The 18964-nt window shown below is 42.2% G+C and overlaps 1 protein-coding gene across 3 annotated transcripts in view; it reads right to left on the bottom strand.

Moving 5' to 3' along the window:
- NFKB1 (nuclear factor kappa B subunit 1) overlaps nt 1-18964 on the bottom strand; it is a 127341-nt gene that overhangs the window by 64293 nt on the left and 44084 nt on the right. For all 3 annotated transcript variants that reach the window (XM_053252999.1, XM_053253000.1, XM_053253001.1), the window contains 2 exons: nt 14287-14327; nt 7685-7783 (listed from right to left, as the gene is read on the bottom strand). In XM_053252999.1, the coding sequence (XP_053108974.1) occupies nt 7685-7783; nt 14287-14327 (140 nt within the window). The remainder of the gene's footprint in view (nt 1-7684; nt 7784-14286; nt 14328-18964) is intronic.

Raw genomic sequence — 18964 nt, 5'->3', positions numbered from 1 at the left:
TCTCTGATGCTGAATGAGGGCATAACCTATGGCTGTTTACAGAGACTGGATATGTTGTTTCATCAAAGGGCTGCCCACTTTCCCCAGTCCATGCCTAAAAACCAGTAGCTGGAGACTAAACAACGTACTGTGAACTTTTTGAGGTAAGAATACTCAGAATGACCCAACTCAGAACATCACAATTGTTTGTAATAAAACAAGACCTTTTATATATGGAAATAAGAACAAGCATAACCATCAGACACTGGGCTACATTCTGTGCAGCTCTCCTTTAAGGTAAGGGACTCTTTGCGGCTGTTGAACAACTTCAAAGCTGCCCCCAATGGTATAGCAATGAGGCAGCTGTGCAAATACTGTAAAGTAGGGATGTGCGAACTGGTTTGGGGGTTCAATTCAATGTTTCGTGGTTGAATTGAAACCCGCCCCCCCGTTCCATCCAGACCGGGACTGAAACCTGGTCCCATCCAGACCGGGACCGCCAGTCCGCGATTTTTTAATTTATTTTTTTACTTATAGCCCCTTCAGGCTAGAGGTAAATGTAATTGAATTGTAATCAAATTTGCTAGCAATGTAATCGAATTTGCTAGGTTGTGGTCCATACCAAGGCTCAAATTACTGGAGCCCTTAATGAAATCCACATGCTTCCCATGAATCTTTGCAATTTTAGCCAAATAATGGGTTCCCTCTAGCACATGGGTTCACAACCTCGGGCCCCACCAGGCATTTTTTGATGACAACTCCCAGAATCACCAGCCACAGCAATTCCTATCTTCTGCAGTCACAATGGCCATTGTGAATGGGGATGATGGGAATTACAGTACAAGCACATCTGGGGACCCAAACTTGTGAACTTCTGGGTCAACCTCCTAAAAAATAGTAGGTAAGGGTACAAAAGTTTAAGAGGGCCAGGCTCCCTATGCAAACCAAGCACCATCCCATCTATTTTCTTAACCAAAAATGAACATCACCACCATCACCACTGGAAACAAAAAAATAAAACAGTCCCTAGCTTGAGAGCAGGAGGCACTTGGTTTGAATCCCGGCTGGTATGTTTCCCAGAATATGGGGGGAAAGCGATATGGGAAGGTACTGAAAGGCATCATCTTACACTGCGCAGGAGAAGGCAATGGTAAACCACTCCTGTATTCTACCAAGAAAACCACATGGCTCTGTGGTCGCCAGGAGTCAACACTGACTTGAGGGCACAACAAACCCAGCATGGTAATTCTTACATCACTCACAGTCAAGAGTGTGAAGCACCATTCAGAGGATCTAAACTGATCATCCTTTAACTCTACATAGCTAATTTAATTCATTCTGGTTGAGAGAAAGTTTTGTTGTACAGATTAGAGGGGTAGTGTCAATTTGAATCATATTGAGAGAACTTTGAAATATCAGTTTCGGGCAGCATGGCAGCCCAATTCATGCATTAAGCTTGGCTTCAAATACCCAGTTGTTTTTCTGTTTACTTGTAAAAGCAGTAAAATCGAAACCCACAGAAGAAGAAGGAAACAAAATAAAAACAAACAATCTGCAGGTGATAAAATAAACCAGCTGCACACAATGGGCACGATCCACTCATATCATGGGCACAGCACACACACACACAGAGGACTCTAACAGGGCTCAACAGAACTCTGTTCCCTCTTCTCTCACCTATATATGCAGAGGGACACACATTCGGGCAGCACAATGTCTTATGCAAAATCAAAGGAATCCAGCCCTTCCCTCTCAGTGCCTTGCAAGTTATTTATGTGCCAAGCTACTTCAGTGTTGCTCCAATAGCCCGATGCCTACTTGGAAGCAAGTTGCCCTGTTCAAGTGGGCCTACTCCACATTTGAACAGGGAGTATGCATAGGATTGCTGTTTCAGGATTACCAGTCACAATGCTGCAATGACAGCAGTGGCTACAGTGGCCACAGCTGGGAGAATTCCTCTGACAATGTCTCCATCCAGCAACCTCTGCATCCTCGCATGCCTACTTTATTCTGGATATTATTTCAACAGAGTATAGACCCTGGAGGGAATCTAAATGTGGGTTGGAGACAATCACATTACTTGGTGTGTTGGAAGTAGCCAAGTTGAGCCAGAGGTATGTCCCCTGCCCATGCTTCCCAAGGAGGACCTGGATGCTATCCCTGTGCTGCCTTTTGACTAGCAAGCCTTCTCTATGTCAGGCGTTGTGCAGCCATTGGTCCTATTAGCAAAGGGGTAGGCTCACCTGGAATGAACCAGAGGTTCATGAGAGTATGAGTTCAGACATAATGTGCCCCTCAGTGGGAGCAGCACTTGGTTTGGCAAGCCAAATCTTGGTTACACATCTTTGTTTGAGGCCCTGAGTGAACCTCAAGTTCCTGCCTTGATCTGGGTCAAGGCAAATCAGTTATCTACCTTGCAAATAGGTTCAGCATTATTTATGTGAACCCCACCACCCTTTAAACATCTAGCCTTCTTTCACATTTTTTTCTCATGCATACTATTGACCTTCCATCAGCTTCCCTGCCTTTGGATTCCCTGTCTATCATCCTCCTTACCTCCCAGCCCTCTTCCTAATCCTCACTCACTTCTTGTGTGAGGTTAGTCTCAGCCAAAATGACAACCTTGCCTTCCCTCACAGATACTGCACTGCAAACTGCTTTGTTCCCTAAACAGCTCAACAGCTCATTCCATCTTACCAGATCAGTCAATCAGTATTAAATAGTTCACTACCACAAGCACAAGAACTTTACCAAAGCATAGAAAACACACCCCCAGAAGGGCTTACCAGCATTGGTCCTATTGCAAGAGCAATAAAAAGGCTATTTTGTGACTAACCAACATTCCACTGAAATTAATGGCCCTTTGAACTGAGTAGTTTTGGATTGTACCCATAGAATGCAACTTTTCTTGTGAATGCCTTGTGATTGCACTAAGCATATACAAGGCAATCACACACCAACATTATGAATAAGGCTATTCAGATGCCTCAGGGTATTCATAACAGATCAATTAAGTTTCATAATCTGGCCAATGACCCCTGGACTAGTCAAAGAACAGGATGTTGCCAGACACCTTGTTAGGCAAGGATAAAGGCTTGCAGATAATAGGCATGGCTGTAAAAAAATTGAAGGTGTAATTTCAGAGCTGTTATTAAACATAAATAAGTTAAACCACCATACACTCTCACTGACTATTGTAGATTATTCAGAGATAAATGTGTTTCTTTATGGAAGTGTGAACCACCAATAAAAAGGCTATGTAGGATTTCCAGTATTATGCAGAATTCTTGGCTTCCCATGCTCCATTATCAATGTTTACATTTCCTTCTTTTGAGTTCAACATTAAGCTACAGTTTGGAAGGCCATAACATAAGAACATCGTAAGGACCTTGCTGAGTCAGGCCCAAGGCCTATCTAGTCCAGCATCCTGTTTCCTACAGTGGCCCACCAGATGCCTCTGGGAAACTCAGAAGCAGGAGATGAAGGCATGCCCTGTCTCCTGCCCTTGCTTCACTGAAACTGACATTTAGAGGCATAATACCTCTGGAGGTAGTATATAGTCATCAAGAGACTTGCCTTCCAAGGCCATATTGACTAGCAATGATTTAGAACAGGGATTCTCAACGTTGGGTCCCCAGATGTTATTGGAGTTCAACTCCCATAATCCCCATCCAAAGGCCACTGTAGCTGGGAATTATGAGAGTTGAAATTCAATAACATCTGGGGACCCAACGTTGGGAATCCCTGATTTAGAATATTGTGTTGAACATACTGGAGGAACAATGCCAGGTTTTGTATCTTCTGTGATCTCTGCAGAGTTCTTGTCATTCATGAAAATGAAGCACCTGGGGCAGAGGACAGACAGAAAGAAACCAATATGCAAAGTATTTCTCTCTCCTACTGGCTAAACTTGAAACAAAAACAGGCACTAACAAGCCAGTAAGTAGCCTTGAGGAACTTCCGTGTATTTCTTTTCCAAAAGGAGTTGCAACGGGAGAATTTATACACGCAAAAAATAAGACGACAAAAAAGGAGAAGCTTTAGATAAACTTTAAAAGGCAAGTCAAGGAACAAAGCTATAATAAAGAGGAAACACAATGCAAGGAGAAGTATCCGTACAACAAAAAGGAGAAAAAAAACACTCACACACAAACAAAATCCCTTTCCATAGGTCTCATGACAATATTCAGGAATGGCTGCATGGGCTGGGTCCAGGGGCCCATGGCTATCAGAGGGTACACTCAGCTGAACTCTGGAAGTCCAATACTCACAATTTTTGTGATGGAAGTGGCAGCATGTGACTCTCTCAGTTGAGAGAGTAACTCTGCCACTACCTCCTACTGCACTCTCCATCAGCAAATAGACGTCCTCCAGAAATGCCTGTGCAGGTAGGGACAGAGGATCTAGAGAAAGCCCATTTGCAGATGCAGAAATTGGAAGGAGATGACAACAGATGAAACTCTTTTGGGTAGTGAAATCCAAAACGGATTGTGAGGAGCTCCAAAAGGATCTCTTCAAACTGGGGGAGTGGGTGACAAAATGGCAAATGCAGTTCAATGTTGACAAGTGTAAAGTGATGCACATTGGGACAAAACCCCCAACTTCAAGTATACGCTAATGGAATCTGAGCTGTTGGTGAGTGACCAGGAGAGGAATCTTGGGGTCGTGGTGGGCAGCTTGTTGAAAGTATTGACTCAATGTGTGGCAGCTGTGAAAAAAGGCCAATTCCATGCTGGGGCTCATTGGGAAGGGGATTGAAAACAAAATTGTTGATATTATAATGCCCTTATACAAAACTATGGTGCAGCCACACCTGGAGTACTGCGTACAATTCTGGTCACCACATCTAAAAAAGAATATTGTAGAACTGGAAAAGGTACAGAAGAGGGCAACCAAGATGATCAGGGGCCTAGAGCACTTTTCTTATGAGGCAAGGCTACAACACCTGGGGCTATTTAGTTAAGAAAAAAGACAACTGTGGGGAGACATTATAGAGGTCTATAAAATCATACATGGTGTGGAGAAAGTGGATAGAGAGAAATTCTTCTCCCTCTCACATAACACTAGAACCAGGGATCATCCCATGAAATTGATTGCCAAGGAATCTAGGACCAACAAACGGAAGTACTTTTTCACACAACGCATAATCAACTTGTGGAATTAAGAAGGGTTTGGATAACTTCATGGAGGAGAGGTCTATCAAAGGCTACTAGTGGGAGGGCTGAGGACCACCTCCAGCCTCAGGGGCAGGATGCCTCTGAGTACCAGTTGCAGGGGAGTAACAACAGGAGAGAGGGCATGCCCTCAACTCCTGCCTGTGGCTTCCAGCGGCATCTGGTGGGCCACTGTGTGAAACAGGATGCTGGACTAGATGGGCCTTGGGTCTGATCCAGCAGGGCTGTTCTTATGTTGTTAACAGCAGTGCTCTCTTGTTGCTCCTCTGGTACGGCAGTGATGATGTCACTGAAAAAGGAGCATTCACTGTTGCCATTGGTGAGCTTTCCCAGACAGCAGGCTTTACTGCGAGTTTGAATTTGCCCCCCCCCAACTGACACAAAACTGGATTTTTTTAAAACGCCGGGCATATATTGGGCCATGCTTTGATGCGTAAGGAAAAAGCTGAATCATGTGAGTGATGTGCAAACACACTCCCTTCATTCCTGTGGAGAAGCGAGCTAAAAGCCCCATCTGGGAATGCTCCTGGTAAGCACCCCCATTAGGCCCTGGAAAGTTTACCAGGGCATTTTCCACACTACAAGATTTGCAATGCTTAAAGTGTTGCAAAGTGTAACGGAGTGAGGCAGTGGTAGTTTGAAACCGGGAGCACAGCGATTTTCAGGAAGTAATCTGTCTGATTACTGCAGTGGTTTTCCTAGGCAGGGAGCTTCCATACTCCACCTCTAGAACGCATCCACTGGCCCCTCCTCCTCCTCTGTCTCGGCCAATGGGGTTTTGTAGGGAGAGGGGGCTCGCTGACCTGGCGGGACTCTTTTTTAAATAAACAATTTCTTGGTGTACTTGCGCAAATCCAACAGGAGGGGAAAGAACCTTTCCAAAAAAATTCCTTTTGTCAATGCAGGCTAGCGCAAGACAAACAAACATAATTTTTTATTTTAAAATTCCAATGGTGGAGAGGGAGGGAAGAGGCAAAGAGGAGGCGAGCAGTCTGAAGACGCAGGTGGGGGTTCTGCTTAAAACGTTCTGCCTGCTCATGTTGGTATGTTGGAGCGATAGAAGGCTGAAATGGGGGTTGGGGAGAGAGGTGAGGGACGTTTACAGCCATTTCTCTTCCATGCCTTCCACCACCCCATCTCTGCCCCCCCCCATTTCCCCTCGGACCGAGTTCATTCACGGGGATTAGTTTCAAATGCTTCAAATTAGTTTATTTTTTACAACAATGTCCTTATCCCAGCAGCTGCTTGCAAGTTTACTGACCAGCAAAAACTCTTTTCTCTCTCCTCCTCCTGGCTTGTTTTGTTCCCTTCCAATTATTCAATGTGTTTGCTGCTCTCTTTATTTACACTGCAGCTTTTGCAATCTCTCTGTAGAATATTTCCCCCCAGGTCCTTCATTTCTCTCAGCTCCCATCAGGGGCATAACAAGGCTGGAGTGGACCCAGAGACAAAATTTTATAATGGGCCCCTCGCTGATACACACACACACACACACACACACACACACACACACACACTTACTTCACATGTGACTTGCCTCTGGGGGCCCCCTCGAGGCATGGGGCCCCCCAGGCAGCCGCCTCCCCTTGCCTAATAGTAGTTACGTCCCTGGCTCCCATCAAGTCATCTTCAGGGAGGAAGAAAAAGCTTGAGACATTTCCTCTCGCTCTGATTTCTCCGAAACACCAAGAAACACCCTCCCCCGTCCGCTAAGTGGAGACTATATTATCCGAGCTGATTTGAAAAAGGGAGATGTGAGCACTGGCTGGCGGGAGCTCCTAGTCCTTGGAGGGGTTGCAGTGGGTTAGGAGAAGGGCTGCAAGAACAAAAAATCGGGAGGTTGAAGAAGGGAGACTATTCCCCTGTGCCGCCTTAAGCAGCTTCCAGTAGGGTTGGAAGGGGAGGGAGACTGCTGTTGCCCTTCCCTCCATATGTTGCCGCCCCCACCCATGAGAGCTAAACATTTAAAGAGGCAGGAGGAAGCAGAAGATGTCATTTTCAGAGTAAATATAAAAATCTATCCAGACTGTCACACGTTGCAGTGCGTTAAGTACACTTATAGCCTCCCTAATATGGAACAATACAGCTAGTTTCCTGAGACGCATTAAGAGTGTTGTAGGGCAAAAATCACATCATTTTGATTCGAATCCAGGTGTGGGGAATGTGGACGGCACCCTTCTTACAATGCGGTGACACCGAGGGCAATCTGGAGAGGCACTCAATAGAAACGTTTTTAATACGTTGCAGCGTCCAGTGTGGAAAACACCCAGGTAACAGTAGACAGCTATTGATGTTTCTTCTTCAGAGCCACAGTTTCCACAACCAAGAAGATCATGTTGAAACATACAGTGGATGACACCTAGACTAACTTACTGAATAGTACTACTCAGGCAAGAAGTCTAAAGGACTACTAAATTTCAATAGTACTTCCTCTAGTAAATTTAGTCAGGAAGTGAGCCACTGAACCTTAAGTGAAGCCATTTCAGACTTAAGTCAAATATGGTTGATGGCAACTAAAATAATAAACTTACTTTAACTTGTGGATATGACTTTTTGTTCTTTTCACTAGATGCTCCAGGAAGTCCACCATGGGATGGTCCTTCACAAACATAGCGGAAACGAAACCCCCTCTACGGAGAATATTTTTTAAAAGGTTAATAAATCAACTTAAAACAGAAATACAGCTTTTTAAAAAACATTGGACAAATTAATAGACAAGTTCACCCATCTTCCTTCTTCATTTATTTTCTTTCTATTCTTATACAAATATTCTCATATATATGCAGCACTACTGATGTACAGTTATATAATGTAACGGTAGAAAAGTACATGTCAAGTTGAATTGTGTTTTGTTACCATGTTGCATGGTCATCATTTTATAATGATAAATGAAATTATTATTATTATTATTATTATTAATAAAGTTTTTAATGGGGTTATTAAAGGTTAAATTTTAAATGATTTTTTTTTTAATTGTGAACCGCCCTGAGCCATTTTTGGATGGGTGGTATATAAATGAAAAAATAAAACCTTAAAATTCCACACACACCCTCTAGATAAAAAATAATAATCTTGGAACCCCTTGTATATATTTGGTAAATAAATTCACAGCATGCTAGATAAATAATGCTTGAATATTCTGCAAAAATATTTTGTCTCATCACACTGTAAAAAGACATATTAACTGCTACAACATTCTCAGAAGAAAATATTTGTAACTAGTTGGTTAAAGAAATGCCAACTGATCTATGAAAGAGAAAAATGCTTAAATGTTTGTTTTACAAACTCAGCTTACAGATAAGTCAGTTGCATGACCTTAGTATCAGAATAATGCAGTAAGAAATTAATGAATGTATATTTTATACAACTCTTAGCTGAGTGCAGTACTGAAGCCAATCAACAAATGCAACATTTTAATCAAAAAGGCTTTCACCTTTTTGTTCAGAACTATCCTTACTAACCATCCTTGTATGTTCACTGATTAGATAGAAGTAATGCTGTATTTCAGACACATGGGATAGACTGGGAAGCTATCAGAGATAAGAAATCAAAGTTTCTGGACCACATGACTTTTGTAACAGGAAAAACAGCAAAATCTTTAACTGCATGCACCAAATCCTGACATACGGCACATCTACCTTAGACATTATCTTAAAAAGATGTTATGATATACTCAGGTTAAAGGAATGAAGAAATATTCCAGTGGTTTCCTTTTCTTTATATTATTCCAGTTTCCCCTTAAAATGGGATGGAGGATAGGATACAAAGTAGAACTTCAAATTCATAAAACTGCAAGAATTTCTTAAATGTCCTAAACATATATTCAGATGCACACAGACATGCAACCTTCGTCTTATGATGTACATATTTTGTAAGAATATAAGACCACCCTGCTGGATGAGGCCAAGGCCTATCTAGTCCAGCATTATGTTCCCTACAGGGACCAACTGTGGGAAGCAGGCAGGAGAATAAAGCCCCTTGCCATTGCTCCTTTGCAGCCGATATTCACAGGCGTACTGCCTCTGAACCTGGAGGTAACCACTGAAAACCTGTCCTCCATGAATTTGTCTAATCCCCTTTTTAAGCCATCCAAGCTAGTGGCCATCACCACATCTTGTGGCAGCAATTTCCATATACTGTGTATGCGTTGTCTGATGAATTACCTCCTTTTGCTTGTCAATCTCTTGCCTGGGTTTTAGCGTTACGGGAGGAAAAAAGTCTCTCTATCCACCGTCTCCACACCATGCATAATTTCATTAGCCTCAACCATGTCCTCACCATTCACCTTTATTCTAAATTTAAAAGCTCCAAATGATGTAGCTTTTCCACATTAAGGTAGCTGCTCCAGTTATTTTGGATGCTCTCATCTGCACCTTTTCTAGCTCTGTAATATCCTTTGTGAGATGCAGGAACCAGAACTGCACAGAGTATTTCAAATGTGGCTGCACAATAGATTTTTGTAAATAAGGGCATTATAATACTCATGGTTTTAATTTTCAGAGCCTTTCCTAATATCTCAAGGTCTTTTCATAGTTGCCACATACTGGATCTACATTTTCATTCAGTGATCCAACACAATCTTTTTCTGGTTAGTTACTAACAGCTCAGATTCCATCAGTGAATATGTGAAGTTGAGGGTTGGTTTTTTTTGTCCCAATGTGCATCACTTTACACTTACTTAAACTGAACTGCATTTGCCATTTTGTTGCCCACTCACACAGTTTGGAAAGATCCTTTTGGAACTTTTTGCAATCCATTTTGGGTTTCACCACCCCAAATAGCTTTTACACACTTGATCATCCAGATTGTTTATGAACAAAGAACAAACTGAGCAACTAAATTAATCAAATTATAATGAATGAATATAGGGATGTGTCAAAATGTGATTTGGCAGCCGAATTGCGTGGCACCTCCCTTTAAAAATGAGGGTTTCCCCAGCCCCTTTAAAGTGGAGGAGATCAGGTCCATGCCTGCTCCCCCTCTGATCACTGCCATCACTGTTACCCCCGGCATTCTCCCCAGGATTAACTGTGTACTGGTGGGGCACCCGTTGCCAGCAAGCACATGGTCTCTGTGCACGCGCATCAGCCATTTGCATGATCAGCAGCAGCATCCCAACTGTATACTCGAATATACATGGAAGTAAAATAAAATGTATCATATTTCATTTTTATTTTTTTACATTTATATCCCGCTTTTCCTCTGAGGAGCTCAGAGCAGTGTACATGGTTATTTTTTATCATCACAACAACCCTGTGAGGTAGGTTAGGCTGAAAGATACATGACTGGCCCAGAGTCACCCAGTGAGTTTCATGGTTGAAAGGGGCTTCGAACTCACGTCTTCCAGGTCCTAGTCCAACACTCTAACCACTACTCCATGCTGGCTTCATGAAACAGTTGCATATGGACATGTGCTAAAATTTATTTTACACACTGAAATTTGTTTTTGGGATGGTTCATGCATTTTTACTGCGACTGTTAGCAGTCAACAGAGCCTATTTTTGGCTTAGCCCGACAGATATTCATTTTAGGATAAAGATATGCATTATTGTTCCATACCAGACTTCTGTAGCATATGAAGCAGTTCTCCACTATGAAGCTGGCATTGAGCAAATAACATTTCCTCATCCTAATGCCTTTCAAAGTTATTGTAGTGATTACATGAGGTATAGCTATATTATAACCTCCCCTAAATCCTTGATAGGAAAAAGACCAAATAAATAACCAGGCTCCAGGCATCCATCATATAGGTTCTCCAAACTGAAATCATTGACCAATCTACAGCTTGGCATACGACTCATACAGTAGCTCTCAAAATGAGTAATCAACCTCAAAACCTAGGCACTAGCTATCCTGTTCAAATCTTTTTTCCGTTTTAGCACTACAACGGATGTTTGGCTTTCACTCAAAATGTGCTGCAAACATCTCAGCAATTTAAAGGGTGGAAATCATACTTGGTGAATGTAGGTAAAAGGACTGGGGAAATCCTTTCCCCCAGTTTGATCCAATTTCAAACTGAGGCTACCACGAGGCAGGCTACACAGGCCATAGTCTATTAGTTGCTTCAGGGCTAGATTCATTCAAGCAGCGTGTCTCTCTCTCTCAGCTGAATCATGCCATCCTCAACCACTGGCATTTGTAGCAGCCTATGAAAGGTGGGCTGAAACAGACACGGTGGAGGAGATCTTGTGGCTAGATCTCCCAAAGTTTTTTCTTTGAAAAATTGATAAAGTGGGATTGGGGGTTGATTTGATCAGAACGGTAGAATTGGGGGCGGGGGGGGATGTTTGCCGATTTCCAATCTAAACTGCCCCTTCCAAAGCTGCTTATTAGCCCAATGGGAGGAAAAACACAAGAACAATATAGGTGCCTGCAGCTAACTGTACATCAACTTGCACCCAAGCTATTAGGGTGACCTTGAACACTGCAAATTCTCCTCAGTTTTACAAGCCAAAGTTAGAGGCTGTTGCTTTAATAATGTTTACTCATGTCAGGACTGTAGAACGCAGAAGGGCTAGAGGAAACCAAATGTGAGTAAACGTTATTGTGGTAACAACCCCTAATAACTCTGGCCTGTTAACTGGTCAAAGAGGGATCTTTTTGAGGTGACTCTCTTATCTTAGTAAGGGGATAGCAATTGTCCTTGCTACTCAACCCCAACACAGTGTCCCTACAGTGGCTGATGCTGGTGACTGCCTTGCATTTCTTTTGCGTGGCCCTTTGGGGACAAGAAGACAACTTATTTTTGTTATTCTTTTTCGATCTAAACCACTTAGAGAATTTTTCATTGCAACATGGTATCATCATCATCATCCATCCCAGCATAGCATCTTAACCACTGGCTGTGGGTTGGTGTCTCTTGTGTTTCTTTTTAAAGTGCCTTTGGGACTCTTTTTAAAAATTCCTTTGCTATGAGAAGTTTTGTTGTTGAAAAGCAGTATATAAATAGTAATGATAATAATCTAGATCAGGGATTTTCAACATTGAGTCCCCAGATGTTATTGGACTTCAACTCCCATAATCCCTAGCCCCAGTGGCCTTTAGTTGGGGATTACGGGAGTTGAAGTTCAATAACATCTGGGGACCCAACGTTGAGAATCCCTGGTCTAGATTACTCAGATTTATTTACCCCCTTAAATCAGTGTTGGTCATTGCAAACAAGCTGGGAAACAGGACCATCAGGCACCACATCTGTGGCTAATTTTCAACCCCCCTCAGCTTGTTTTCAGTAGCTGACTGAAATCAGTTACCTTCTCAGCCATGTGTATAGTGGATGGCCACAGCTATGTCAACTGTACCTCAAGATTAATTTACCATCCATAAAACAGGAATTATAGCAACCTACTTTCAGAGAGCTGCTGTGATAATGAGCAAAGAGAATTATTTTCAAATCAAAACACTAGGTTAACCAAAAAGAACCAAGAATAATCTAGAAACGATCTGGTAAGGGGGGGAAATGAGTCCAAGAATATTTAGGGGCTCTTGATTTGCCTTTTGACTTTGAACCCATAAATATTTGTGCATTGCATTTTCCCTAAACTCTACTTCAGGAAAGTGCACATTCTGTATAGCAGGGATGCATACAAGTGGGGGGCGGGGTGTTATTTAAATCAGGGGGATTTAAATCACCAAGAAAAAAACCTCAGTTTAAATCATTGATTTAAATCAAGTTTCCCAATGATATTTCTTCACACATTTCTTTAAAAATGGTGCAAAGCTGATTACTAAAACACATGGAGCCCTTTCTCACGATCAGTGAGAAAGGGCTTGAGGGAAGATGATCCCTGGTATGGGTGCAGAGATTGCACACCCAGATATGTAGCTGCCTCACTGGCGGTGCAGAGGGACAAGTCGGGGGACAAGACACCGTGAGTGCACGGTGCATTAGGGGGATTCCCCCAGGACTGGCTGGGAGGCTACTGCTGTGTCCGAGCCACGCAGCACTGCCACACAATCATTGAGTCCGGGTTAAGGGTGAGCTCACGTCCTTAACCCTGACTAAGTAACAGGCCTCTTTGGGGGTTTGCTGCCATGCCACCACCGGGAGCCATGCAGTTCCCGGAGGTTCTTGCAAACCACCAGGAACAGGCTTGGTTTCCTTATGCTGGTTTTGGCTGATCGTAGGAACAGCCTCATTATGTTATAGTTCAATAGATCATTTACAACATCGAGGAGGATACACCGCATGCCATTTTTTAGATAATTTGAATTTTACTTTTTAATGTAATACTATGACAGTTTTTTGGTGGCAAATGTGGAGCAATACAGGAAGCTGTGTACTGAATCATGCCTTCCCCTTCCCCCATCCCCCACTGTTTTTCTACTTCAACTCTTTCCCTATATTGTATCTCTCTCTTAATTCCTCTGCTTTGGCTCGGCCCCACCACAACCACCAGCCTACTAGCCAGTCTGTGTCTTTGCACGTGAAAAACAGGGTTAGAAACGGAAACCAAAAGCCCAGAAATTTTCAGCATCAAAAGCTGGTAGTTTCTGGGTGCTGCTGGGCAGACTAGAGTCATTTTCATGAGATGACACTGAAATGAATTCCTATTTTAATTGGTAGTTAACTCAATGTGTGCAATACATAGTCAATTCATTTTTAGGAAACTTTAATTGTTGATGTAGCATATCTGCATCTTATTTATTTATTTATTTCTCTGTGTAAACTGCCCTGAGCCATTTTTGGAAGGGCAGGACAGCAATCAGATAAATACATACACACATGAGAATTGGAAATTTGGTATTTTAATTACTTTTTTAAAATCTGATTTAATTTTTTTTAAGCATTAATTTTTTTATCCCCCCTTCATACAAGTGTAGGCTCCCTTACCTCAGATTAGCATACAGCTGCCTTGTCAAGAACATGGTATGCTTATTAAGAATCTTTTTTGGGGAAAAGTTCTACAATATCTTTAGATTTCTATCAAAATGCCAATAAAACACCTCTTTGTCAACAAAAGCAACATTAATCACCCATAATAGGATGTGCTTTGTATGAAGCAGGATGACAACATATTATTCAACATTTCTACATCAGAAGAAGAATTCTTCTGATACACAGCAGAATTCAGATCTTGATATGCTAATTTTAAAAGTCTTTAGTTGCTTCAAAAAATGATAGATCTTCTCTTACCTGCTTAGGTTGTTCAACAATTTGAATGTATGGTCCATCAGCTAGTTAAAATAGAAATAAAGAGAAAATAACTCAGAGGGATTAAGAGTTTTAAAGTATTACAGTACATTTCATTTACAAAACCACAATTTTGCATATGATGCCTTAAGAAAATGAGGACAGATATACTCCCTTGATTTGTTTATATTATACTCGTATGATCTTTATCCTGCTCCACTAACAATTAAAATACGCAAGAGGCACCAAAATTATCTGAGCAGCCATATTTCCATAATAAGCACACACACACACGCACACACACAGGATTTCTGCAATAGTTATCAAGAATTCTCCATAGAAAAATGGCTCGAGTAAATTTATTTGTTTCAGGTGGCTTTTTAACCAGTTGTAGACTGAGGTTGTATGATGGCGCTCAGTTTATTGACAGAAAACCATTTATAGTTGTTTTATATTGCTTTCTGATAAAGCTTCTTTGAGCTTTAAGGAAAAGTGGTATAAATATATGGGTCCGTGTACAATGGGTCATATTATGGTGATTTACACATGCAAGGAAGATTCTCAGCTGCCCCCTATTGCAGACTCCTGTGCCCCACAAAAAGCTGCCCCCAAACATCAGCAGATCCACCAGAGTAAATGTTCTCAGAGGGGGTAACCGAGATGTAGAAGCACTTTGTGTGCACTCTTGGGCCTACCTGGATCCCAGCCTGGATCCCTCATTAAATAAAGCTTAATGAGTAATTATTAGCATGCAAATATGTGACCTTCAGCAGCATGAATGGATCGATACACCACTCACATTAGGCTGCATTGGACATTGGCCAGTATGTGTGTGGAGTTCATACATATCACAGTAGGGGGGGAAAAATGAGCAGAACCATTTCCTCCCCACGTCCACTTTCCACACTACACAAGAAGCCATAGCTGATATTCTGTGCAGCGATTCACTGGGGCGCTTTCCAGACTAGCTGCGCAACAGCAGCAAAATGAGTCCGTTCAGGCAAATCGCATTCAAAATGTAAACAGCAGCGCGGGGGTGGGGGGGGACAGTCTCACAAAACCTTGGAACCCGAAAAAACAGCAACTTTTTAACGCCGGATATACGACGTCATAGCACTATATCACAGCGATTAAATTAGAAACAAGGCACTGGAAATATGAATGGCACCTTGCTATCAGCGTAGAGACTGCAGTGTCACAACACAGGAAGTGTGGAAGCACACTTCAGAGATATGTCCTAACCCCATTGCAGGGTCTAATCTGGAAACAACAACTATTTATATACTGCTTTCCAATAAAAGTTTCCAAAGTGGTTTACACAGAGAAATAATAAATAAATAAATAATATGGCTCCCTGTCCCCAAATAGCTCACAATCTAAAAAGAAACAGACAGACACCAGCAACAGTCACTGTAAGTACTATGATGTGGGTGGATAGGGCCAGTTACTCTCCCCCTGCTAAATAAAGAGAACCACCACGTTAAAAAGGTGCCTCTTTGCCCAGTTAGCAGAGGTTAAAGAGCTCAGCATGAGGGACCCACTTGGGCAGCTGTGCAATATGAAAGGCAGTGCAGCTCGTGTTGCAAAACAGAGCATCTGCGCAATGACCACACTATTGTGTAGCACTACTTCCATTGTTTCCAATGGAAGCAGCACTGTGCAATGTCCTAGATAGTGCTTTTGGTCATTGTACAACTGCCCTATTGAGCAACACCATCAGGGCTGCCTTTCACTGCTGCAGCCTCAGTGGGTTCCTATCCTAATGCCAAGGTATCACTGCACAGGATGTCAGCCAGCATGAGCAAGTCATTCTCTCCTCCTATGTTTCTGATGGGCAAAGCTGCTCCAAGTCACTCATGGCATTTTACTTAGGTCGACTCAGAAAACAAAATGCAGCTAAATCCACTTATAGGACTGTGTCAACAAAAAATGTTTGGACTTTCACCTTTGGGAAGCTATAAGAAAACAGGGCATTTATGGCCAGAAAGTCCCCAAACTTCCCAAGCATATCTATATACAAAGAATTAACTGTGTAGCACTAATCCTTTTAATGTTAACATGTTCCTTGGCAACATAATTATTGATTGACAAAACACTGTGTCAGCTGGCATTTCCTAGTTTAATATGGGACAATGGTCCTGTGCCATTAAGTTGGTCTTATGGTAGCAGGCATGACTTGTCTGCTACCTTTGCTGAGCAGGGGACAGGTCTGCTACGGAGACTACATGTGTGAACACTGTAAAATATTCCCCTTAGGGGACGGGGTTGCTCTGGAAAGAGGAACTACATGCTTGCAATCAGAAAGTTCCAAGTTCCCTCCTTGGCATCTCCAAGACAGGGCTGGGAGAGACTCCTGCTACAGCCTTGGAGAAGCCACTGCTTGCCTGTCTGTGTAGACAATACTGAGCTAGATGGACCAATGGTCTGACCCGATATATAAGGCAGCTTCCTGTGTTCCTATTGAGAGTTCACAATTATGCTAGTTAATCGCACAGAATTCCTTGCTGTTTTAAGTCCAGCAACCTTAGAGATTGCTCAAATCTTTTTGTATGAAATAGGATCAGTGCGTCTCTCTGCTGCAGGCAAGCCTACGTTTACTCTCTATCCCCCTTCTAATTTTTTTCAAACAAACCAATCAGGACAACTCAAGTTCCCTCCATTATTTTAAAATATACTCAATCAAATCAAACTCTCTCTTCCCTCCAAAGGTTAACCAGTACAGGTCGAGTACCCCTTGTCCGGACATCCAAAATCCGGAATGCTCTAAAATCCAGACACCACGCTGTAAAACAAACAAACAAACAAAAACCTCAGCTTACTTTTAAAATGCAGTCAAGCCGCCTTCCTCAGGGCCAGGGCCATCCCGTTGCCCGCCCACCCACCCCCTCCCCGCTGCCACCACCACCACCTCCTCCACTAGCCTCCACCGCTTGCCCACGTCCGCACTACCACCGGTGCCTCCTGCCTCCTCCGCTACCCTCCTCCACTCACCCACCTCCTCGCCATCATTGTTTTTCCGTGCTGGAACTCTCGCACGCTCTCACGAGAGTTCCACCTCAGTGTACTTTAGATGGACGATTCCAAAATCTGGAAAAGTCCAAAATCCGGAACACTGCTGGTCCCAAGCAGTCCGGATTAGCGATACTCGACCTGTAAAACTCTTTCCCCTCCCAAACCAAACTGCAGAATGGGGCTGTGAACTTTTGACCCCTGCACAGCTTTTTAACATAGAGAGCAAGCAAATACATATGCAGTATAGAAATCCCTAACACAAAAAGGGGAGGTTCAGACCTCATTCCTTCACAACAGCATATTAAATTATTTTGCAATTAAAATATTTAAGTAGTAGTGTTGCCATTGTTGCCATTACATAATAAAATCAGTCCCAAATTTGCTCAAGAAGGAGATTTTCAGAAATGAAAGGCATGAAAATATTGACTAACCGCTGTACAGATTTTGCACACAGGCAACATTCCTTCCCATTTTATTTTAGTTTTTTTTTTTTAAAGTACAACAAATTTTAAAAAAATAAAATATGTTTGTTCATAAAGTATAACAATATTTGTATTAGTGTATAAAACTGAAGTACATCCTAAAAGGTACATGGGTCCACTGATCTCTCTTTCCATATGCACTATGGAAGACTGATCATCAGAGCAGAGTGAATCCACATTATTTTAGTGGATATGATGTATGCCAATTTGTGTGACAATCAGAAAAAAATCCAGAATAAGGCTTGCATTTTCACTTCTTAGGGTGATAACAGACGTAGAGGGTTTCATGATTTGACATCTGACAGGAAATACACAATTAACCAATATGGAAAGATATTTAAAAGATACAGGAAGCTAGCTTTACTGTAGACCACATTAGAAAGCATAATAGGATTAACAATTACTCCAGTAGATAAATGCCATCCAAAAACTGCATATGGTATCTGGGCTGGGATTTTTTTGTTTTCCTGCCACTCTGGAGGTGGTTGTGATTTTTGTGCAGACATACAGAAAATGGTCTATGTCCCTGTTTATATATATTCCATGTTCATGGAAATTGAACAGACAGAGAGGGTTTCTTGGATTCAGATCAAGCCCTAGCTTTGCCATTAACTCATTGGCAAGTACCCTTCTCTCAACCGCAGTTTTCCATATGTAAAATGAGAGCACCAACCACCTTGTGGTGAAGGACAATTGTAAAGCATACTGTAACTCTGTATATACAACATACTGTGCAGAGTACACAACGGTACAGCACCTTCGGAAGTAATAGATATAGCATTGCGTGAAATCACAGTTGCAGTTTTACGTTTCAGTAGAACAGCCCTGTTCTGCAACACCATGGGCAGTGATTTAGACAAGCATGCACTTGCAGCTGCATGGGTGGTGCTGTACCATCGGCATTACCTTGTGCAGCATAAGAAGGAGAAATGAATGATGCTTTATGTTTAACGGCTGTTCCGTATTACTATATTACATTACATTACATTATATTATATTACACATAACCATGGAACATAAATGCCCTGTATTTCAGAATGGAACTGCACAGTGCTCCTTATGTTATGAACTTTGATCCAGCAATCCTGAACACAAAGCACCATTTCAGAAATAAAGAACCAAACAGATTAGAGTATTGTGTACTTAAGCACGACACCCAACTCCAGACTTTGACACTTGCCACTATG

Source organism: Hemicordylus capensis, chromosome 5, assembly GCF_027244095.1.
Source record: "Hemicordylus capensis ecotype Gifberg chromosome 5, rHemCap1.1.pri, whole genome shotgun sequence".
NCBI lineage: Eukaryota > Metazoa > Chordata > Lepidosauria > Squamata > Cordylidae > Hemicordylus > Hemicordylus capensis.
Note: the sequence above shows the minus strand (reverse complement) of the source record. Positions and strands in the feature narration are given on the sequence as shown.